Source organism: Stegastes partitus, unplaced genomic scaffold (assembly GCF_000690725.1).
Source record: "Stegastes partitus isolate 25-593 unplaced genomic scaffold, Stegastes_partitus-1.0.2 Scaffold2595, whole genome shotgun sequence".
Lineage (NCBI taxonomy): Eukaryota > Metazoa > Chordata > Actinopteri > Pomacentridae > Stegastes > Stegastes partitus.
Window position 1 is genome coordinate 17,417 of NW_007580326.1, and position 8,313 is coordinate 25,729.

Genomic DNA, 8,313 nt, shown 5'->3' on the forward strand with positions numbered 1-8,313 from the left:
CATATAAAAACAATATTTCTCAGGATCTCCCTTTCTGCGTGACAGCTAACAACTTCTTTTTTTGTCATGTTGTGATATGTTTTGTGGCCAACAGGGTTGAAGACGGTGCATGTTTGGGGACTCTTGTGGCTGTTTTTGATTCTTATACTGATGTATTTCCCTGGTTTCTAACCGTCCGTGTTGTCTGTGTGTCTGTGCAGTCTGCGTAGGGAGGGCTACACGATGCAGGTGAACGTCAACGACTACCTGGACATCTACTGCCCCCACTACAACGACAGCCAGCGCATGGTGGGCACCGGCGAGCAGTACATCCTCTACATGGTCAGCTACCGCGGCTACAGGAACTGCGACCCCCAGCTGGGCTTCAAGCGGTGGGAGTGCAACCGGCCCCACGCGCCCCACGCACCCATCAAGTTCTCCGAGAAGTTCCAGCGCTACAGCGCCTTCTCGCTGGGCTACGAGTTCCACGTGGGCCAGGAGTACTACTACATCTGTGAGTGGACCAGAACCTTTAGCACGTTTACATGAATCAGTACCACACTGTAAAAAATAAGGCTTATGCTCAACTAGAAATATGAACAGCTTTATGTTCAACCTACAAACTAACAGATTTTTCTCTTCCATCACATATATTGCTCGTAGCATTTTTTTAAAAAGTTGTTCCAACCAGTTTTTTCACGTTTTTAAAATGTACAGATTTTTTTTTAAAAAAGGAGTTCCTCCAATCTGAGGTAGGTCGATTAAACTGGTTTCACTGGCATTTCATTTGAATTTCAGTTAAATAAATAAATAAATAAATACATAAATAGAAGTTGAAATTACAAATAATATTAAGTTGATAAAACACTATTATGTCCATTCGGTCAAGCAGAATAACATTTAGCATTTCCATGTTATTTAAAATAGTTTTTCTGTGTGAAATGTACTTCATTACCAATTTTGAACATGAGTTTTTAAGTTGACCAATATTTGGGACAAAAGAGAAGAATAGAATAAAAAAATACTTTATTTATCCCAGGCCTGGGAAATTAAGAATTAAAAAAGTTGCTGCCATCACATTTTTTTTATTAATTTTTTTTTTTATTATTTAATTTTGCAGCTTTTGAATTGTTTCGTGTTTTTGTTCATGTAGCAACTTTTTTTTTTTTTTTAGAAATTAATTAATTCTACAACATATTTGTTGCTAATTGACCGTTTTTATTATAAAACAAATGAGAAATCTAAATTAAAATTATGCACAATATTAAGTGCATGCAATTACCAATATTATTATGTTAACCCAAACAAGCAAAAATAACCAGGATTTAACATTATTTTATTTATTTTTTTAAATTCTGCAATATATACATAATTAGCATAATTCTGATAACAAGTTTTTAAGTTGGCAAAAAGTTTTTAAAAATTAAGTTGTCCTAATTAAATGACCTTCCACAGTTTTTGTCTTTTAAATATCTTTTTTTATGCAGCAACCTTTTGGAATTTAATTCATTCTACAGTGAGATTGTTGGCAATTGACTTTTTAAAATGATGAACGCAGTATATTAGAACACAGAAAAAATGCAAAGTCAAAAAACTAAAAACATCAAGTTCACATTATGTACAACATTAAGCTGATGCGTTTTCCAATATACATCGACCCAGCCCATCAAAGTAACGTCTGGAAGTTTTATCTACAATCAATAAATCAGAAATGAGTGTTCTGTACGTCCACGGATTATAAAATGGAAAAGAATCGCAGCAGGAAGCTCGTGAGCCGGCGTCTGACGTCCCAGCAAGATTAAACGTGTTGTTGTTTTTTTTCTATTGTTGTATGAATTTGATGAATCCTCGGCTGCGATTAGCCAAAGTGTGTCCTCGAGTTATTTCCGGATAACAAATGGCTCCTTCACTTCTAATCACATCAGCCTGCAGTCAAGCAGCTCATCCATTCTGTTGATTACTAATCAAATTAACTCGCAGCACCTCGTGCCAATACGCGTAAATGATGAACTTTTAGCTTGTCGCCAAACAAATCAAAAACAAATATCGCGGGGCGCCGGCTGCATAATGAGCGCCGCACTCGTTTAACCTACATTTACCGGATGGGAGACGTCTCTGGAAAGTTCTGCAGCAACAGCAGCGTCGACACTACAAAGACTTGTTTGGTTCTCTGCAGGCTGCTGTTTGCGCGGAACCTCAAAGGCGGCTTTCAATTATCAAATCAAAGCGGCTTCACTTGGAAACATACGTGAATCAGTTGTTTGGTTTTTACTGCTCGAATGAAGGAGTTCGGAACTTAAAGGGAGACTTTGACCTGTTTGATTGGCTGTTGTTTTCTTTTAACAGCAGCCCAGGTGTTGCTCATGACATCACCAGCGGCCCGCTGCTGCTCAGGTGTCCCAGTAAACCCAATTTTTGACCATTTTATTACGTCTAATAAAACATTGTTATTGCGCTGTACTCAATAGGATGAGTAAACCAAACAGAAGGGCAGAGTTTAGTGGGGTTGTTCTCCTGCAGCCACAAACGGTTCAGGTAGAAAAAACTCAAGCAGTGAAGGTGTTGAGGAGGTTAAAACAAAAACAAATGAGTGGGTTTTATGTTTCTTTTTTTGGTAGGGATCTTTTAGAAGATGCTGTATTTGTGTCAGCAGCTGAGCCTCCGTAACTCATTTTAGGATAAGATCAGATCAAATAAGGTCAAACAAAAATAAAAAATGCAGTGCCAAGTAGAAATGCAGTGAGATGAAAGTACAATATATGACCTAAAATAAGACACAAAAGCCAAAATAAGACTAGAGTGTTTAAGTACAAAGCAATGCTGGCTCAGGTAATAGAGTAATATAACACGTTATAGTGGAATGTTACACGTTACATTTGCAAGTTTGGACATGAAAGTGAAATATTGCACCTGAAAATTAAACATAACACATGATGCTGAAACTGTTTTTGCATTAGAGAAAAGTCATATTGCATTTGTTATTGATAATATTTCGATCTAAGGTTTGGTTTTTATCTGCATGTTGTAATAATCGCATTAGAAAAAGTTATTAGATTTATGAAAAGTTGTTCCACTCACTTGTGTTCGTGCTCGACTTTGATTTTAAAAACATTTTCTGTGGATAAGTTCTGACGTAGTGAACATGTAAGCCACTCTTTCGTTGTCAGTGTGACACGAGTGTGATCGATTTTTTCCATTTTTGTCCCGTAGATGCTCAAAGTTTTGTTAGTTTGTTGTCTATGAGGGAGTTTTTATTTTGCGGGTGTGGTCTAATATCCAACCTATCAGACTGTACAGGAAACAGAAACCGACTGTGTTAATACCAGCCCGTCCCACCACGTCCGCTCTGATTTTGCAGTTTGTTTTTGTGGCTGTTCTGACTCCAGAAACCCAAACATACGTCACGGTGTCAGCTACGGAGTGGAACAGTCAGTTCCTCCATTTTTATGCTCCTTTTTTAGGCTGTTTTTAAAAAAAATATATCTTCTTATTTTTCTAAATGAAGCTGCCACCAGGTAGAGGTTCCATGTTCTTAAACATTTGATTTAAATGGAGCAGAGAAATGTTTGAGCAACAACAGTCCAAACTTAAGCTGCAGCGCTATGAGAAAGTCCCAGCTGTTTGATACTGTGTGCAACAGTCTGCACTTCATAAGAAAACCTGCAGAATGCACTGATTCCAGGTGAAGCTTTGGTTTCTGACTTCTTCTACAACCATGCAGCTGGTAGCACCTCTTTCTGGAGTCGTTCTGCACCTAAAACTCTCCTCCACCGTCGGTAACCTGCAACAACAAAAAAAACACCAAACAGAGCTACAGCTTTACACAGAGCTGATGGATAACACATTTATGTTGTTATAAGGGTTATTTTTTAGTCCAAAATTGCACATTTAACTGTGTTTAATGTAGAAACAGTCACATCCAGCTGTGTTGAATAAGGCCAGTGTTGGTGCAGATCCAGCTGTTTACGCTGGTGCATCACTTCATGTGTTGTTCTGTAAATAAGTACGAACAGGCAGAGCATATTTTAACCTTTAATATCTGAGTTTTACAAACCAGAAGTGAAATTACAGACACCTTTAACATCATTCTGATCAGTCAAAACCCCAGAAAACAGAACCTTGCGGTGGACATTCACCAGAACTTTCATAACTGCTGTCGTATGTGGCTGCAGATGTAGCACTGTGAAATGCTTAAAAGGAAATCCGACTTACTGTAGCTTCTCATGTATTTCACAGATTCAGAACTCTAATTCAAGAATCTGTCTGTCGACAGCATCATTCTGATCAGTTCAAGCTTTGTTTAACAAACTGAAAAGGACGATGTTGAGATGTTAAATTGAGGAGATTTTAAAGACATCCTCAAACAGAAATGTGGTTAGTCAGAATCTAGATTAGAGCCCTGCATGGGACAACTTTCTTAATTTCACTCCTGTGGGTTTGATTTCGGATCATTTCCGCCTTCTTCTCCAATTTGAACGTCCACTTTCACCACAGAGTTCCTCTGTTTTAGTGTCTTTCTCCTCTGTTTCACTGCGTATTACTAAAAAATAACTGGGTAATAACTTAGCAAAATTACAATTCCATAAGAATCATAAGAATTAGTTGTTCTGTAGCAGCGAATCCACATTTTATCTTGTATCTTGTTTATTATGTGCAGGAAGAAGCGCTTTATCTTTAAAGCAAAGTTGACTTCGACCAAAGTTTACATCAAAATTTTTGCACATTTCTTGCATCTTCGTCAGCAATGATTTATCTCCATCAGACTCACCGTGCTTTGCTTAATCATCTTTGCTAGATGACTCCATGCCTCCATAAATCCAGTTTATTCTTTGACCACCAACAGCTGCGGCCAAGTTAAAACCATCTGCCTGATTCATGTTGGTGGCTGCAGGAATCTACTACCTGAAACTGGCATTAGTCCTAATCCAGCTGCAGATTGTCTCGTTGTGACTCCTGCGGCTGAAGCTTATTTGTAGGTAGATGCGTAAAAGTGGCGTCACTGATCTGGGAAGAATGTGGAGATCTTGGTTTATTTATTGGGTTTACCTTGACAGAACTGTTTTTTTTGTAATATTTTTGATCCGTTAAAGCTGCTTTAGCTGATTTACAATGCAAAAATATACACAGTGTTTACCAGATGTATTAAAACACTTGTCTAACTTGTTAAGCACTGCATGTATATAAATATATGTAGACCATCCAGCATCATGAAGGGCTTTAATGCCACTCAGCTCTCAATGTTTTACCATTTTGAACTGAATTCACCTTTTTATACCCAAATCTGATCCAACTGAGAAGTCAGAAATGAATCAAGCATCACATTCAACCGCTAAAATAGCTATAATTTGACGTCTTAATCAAGAAATACTGGACAATACAAGAATATATTACTATATAGCATATTAGAAAATTCATGGATAACAACAATAACAATTATATTTTAGCATTTTGGTTAAAGAGCTGCTACATACTGGTGTATTAACCATTACAGAAACATTTTTCTTATTATTATTTTTAATAAAAACGACCAATGCTGTTGATTTAAGGCAGCTGGGACATAAACCTGACATTAGGAGGACGTCTAATAAATGTATTAAGCACTGTATGGACACTTTTCCTTCATAAATGTATGATTTTAACATCTTTTTTATTTTTGCAGGCTTGTTTTTTGGAGGGGTTTTAGGCTTCATGCAGTCATAGATTCACTCGTGGGACATTTATCATCTTACGTTGTGCTTTTTCTGTGTTGCAGCCACGCCCACCCATCACTACGGACGCAGCTGCCTGAGACTACGAGTGTACGTCTGCTGCTCCACAGGTGAGTCTCCGGCTTCGCTCACCTGGACGCCGTCCCCCACCCCCCCGTCCGCTGGACCAAAACAGGCGGCGCTGTTAACGCTGCTGCCGAGCTTCCCCCTGCAGCAGCACTCCTCTCCTCCCTCTGTTTCTCAGCTTTGAAGGCCCCCCTCTCCTCCTTCCTCCGTCCTCGCTCTCCCTCCTGTCAGAATCCATTTGCTGCCGTGGTCGGTCAGTGGGTGGCTGTGTATATGTAGCCTTATCCTCTCTCGCTGCTCTGCTGCCACCCTTCAATCTCTCGGCCCACGCACACATTCACACACATACAGCGGCAGACTTTGATCCCTGGCCTGTCCGGTCCTTTTAACTTCCACAGCCCTGTAGTATTAACCTCTCCTCCCTGATTCACCCCCGCAACTCCATCGCTCTCCAGCTCTCTCTCTTTTTTTTTTCTTTCCTCCTCACAGCGCCGGCTCTCTTCAGTTTGATCTCTTCTCTGGCTGTCAGGGCTGTTGCAGCTCGTCGGCCTGTTTTCCTTAACCCCTGCTCCTCTCAAGACGTCGGGCTGGATGTAATTAAAGTGCTTTAGGCTGAGGAGCGCCCGCTGTTTTGCTGTTTCTCTCAGTGTGTTTTTGTTTCTCCCCGCCTCAGCCTCTGACGTGGACGATGAGCCGGAGCCGACAGAACCAGACTACACGCTGAGACCAGGCCTCAAAATTGACGATATCGGTGAGTCAAAGGCGAAAGCTGAGTAAGAGTGACGAGCATCTGTCCGTCACATCTGGATTCATGACGACAGACAGTTTCAGATTCATAAAAGTCATATGGTCTGAGCCAACAATGCTCCACAAATAAAGACAGCTGCTACATTAATGGTCTAAACCCCAAAACCCAGGGTTGAAAGGTTTGTGATCATTAAAAAAAATGGCCAAAATTACACCATTTATCAGAGCGAGAAACTGTAAAAATAGAAAAAAATACAGAATTTTCACCTTTGACTCAGTTCTTGAATGAATCGTCTATGACGTGCAGTTCTGTTGAGAAAATTAATCAAAACTAACTTTAAAAGTGTGAAAACTGATTCATTTAGATTACACCGATTCATAAAAGTCATATGATTTGTACTTTTCATAAGCTGCCAACAAAACAAAAATGTGTTTGTTCATCTGAAGGTCTTTGAAAACAGCTCAAAAATAAATTAAGTTTCATTCATGGTCTGAACCCCAGAAGCCAGGGTTGAAAGGTTTGTGATCATTAAAAAATTGCCAAAATTACACCATTTATCAGAGCCAGACACTAAAAAAAAAAAAAACAACAACAACAGGATTTTCCCCTTTGACTCAGTCCTTGAATGAATCATCTATGATGTGTGGCTCTGCTGGGAAAATTAATTAAAATTAAGCTTAAAACTGTGAAAACGGACTAATTCAGATTACACCAATCCATTAAGTCATGTGATTTGTACTTTTTCAAGCTGCTTCATTAAAGTTAAAGAAATGTAATTCCGACAAATCCTATAAGCGACAGTGTGTTCATTCGTCTCTGAATACAATTTGTGTAACGTGAAGATCTTCTAAAACAGCTCACAAATATTTATACAGCTATTTAATGAACAGTCTGATTTAAATATGTGTGTGTTTTTTTTAAAAAAAACCACAAATTACAACATTTATCAGAGACAGAAACTGTAAAAACTTCCCAGATTTTCAACTTTCACATAGTTTTTAAATGAGTCATGCGTAATGTGTGGTTGTTTTGTGAAAATCTCACTTTATTCTACATATTCAATCACCAAAAATAGTTTGCACTTAATAGATTCTGCAAAAACCTCCAAAAGTTCTGCACCTCCACGCACAAGTTTGAAACTTTTAGTGATTCAGCTGCGAGAAACAATCAAGTGACAAATTCTAAGGCTTTTTGGTTGAAATTATGCCATTTATCAGCACCAGAAACTGTAAAAGCAGAATAAAATGTCAGATTTTCAACTTTCCACAGACCTTTCACTAATTATGTGTGATTTTCTGTTGGTGGGGCAAAAAGTGACCAAATCTAAGTCACTTTATTTTACTTGTCTTGTTTAAAAATTCTCAAAAAATAAACCCTTTGCATTAACAACATTCTGTAAATAGTGAAAAATTCTGCATTTGTCAGTGCAATTTTGAGGCTATTGGTGACTCGGTTGCGAGTAACGGTCAGGTGGCAAAAATTCTAAGACTTTTCGGTTGAACTGCAGGCTGTGTAGACGAGTGTGGAAACAAATCGGGGAGACTGAGCGTAAAATAAAACAGCAATAAAACAAATGCGTCACCACTTTTCTCAAAGATAAAACTCTGTGTATCCACAAATCCTCAATAGTCTGCACTAAAATCACACCAGCAAGTTTTAAAGGCATGTTTTATTTTTTAAAAACTGCATAAATGGCACCATTTATCAGAGCAAGAAACCACAACAGCTGAAAAATATGTCAGATCTTTGACTTTTCACCAACCTTTAACGAATTATGTGTGTTTTACGCTCTGCATTTAAAAATTCTCAAAA

General features: G+C 38.5%; 1 protein-coding gene across 1 annotated transcript; it reads left to right on the forward strand.

Annotated features, from left to right (window-relative positions):
* Window positions 1–206: 206 nt before the first annotated feature.
* Window positions 207–6,716, forward strand: LOC103375442 (ephrin-A3-like). The gene is made up of 3 exons (XM_008305735.1): window positions 207–493; window positions 5,732–5,797; window positions 6,427–6,716. Exons 1-3 carry the CDS (start codon window positions 223–225, stop codon window positions 6,528–6,530), a joined length of 441 nt encoding a protein of 146 aa, XP_008303957.1. The 5' UTR covers window positions 207–222; the 3' UTR covers window positions 6,531–6,716.
* Window positions 6,717–8,313: the final 1,597 nt, after the last annotated feature.

Bases quoted from the DNA above. Each gene is read 5' to 3' on its own strand.
- LOC103375442 (XM_008305735.1), top strand. From the start codon at position 223: ATGCAGGTGAACGTCAACGACTACCTGGACATCTACTGCCCCCACTAC. The intron at 494-5,731 runs GTGAGTGGACCA...TCTGTGTTGCAG, and splicing joins CCAGGAGTACTACTACATCT to CCACGCCCACCCATCACTAC. The intron at 5,798-6,426 runs GTGAGTCTCCGG...TCCCCGCCTCAG, and splicing joins GTACGTCTGCTGCTCCACAG to CCTCTGACGTGGACGATGAG.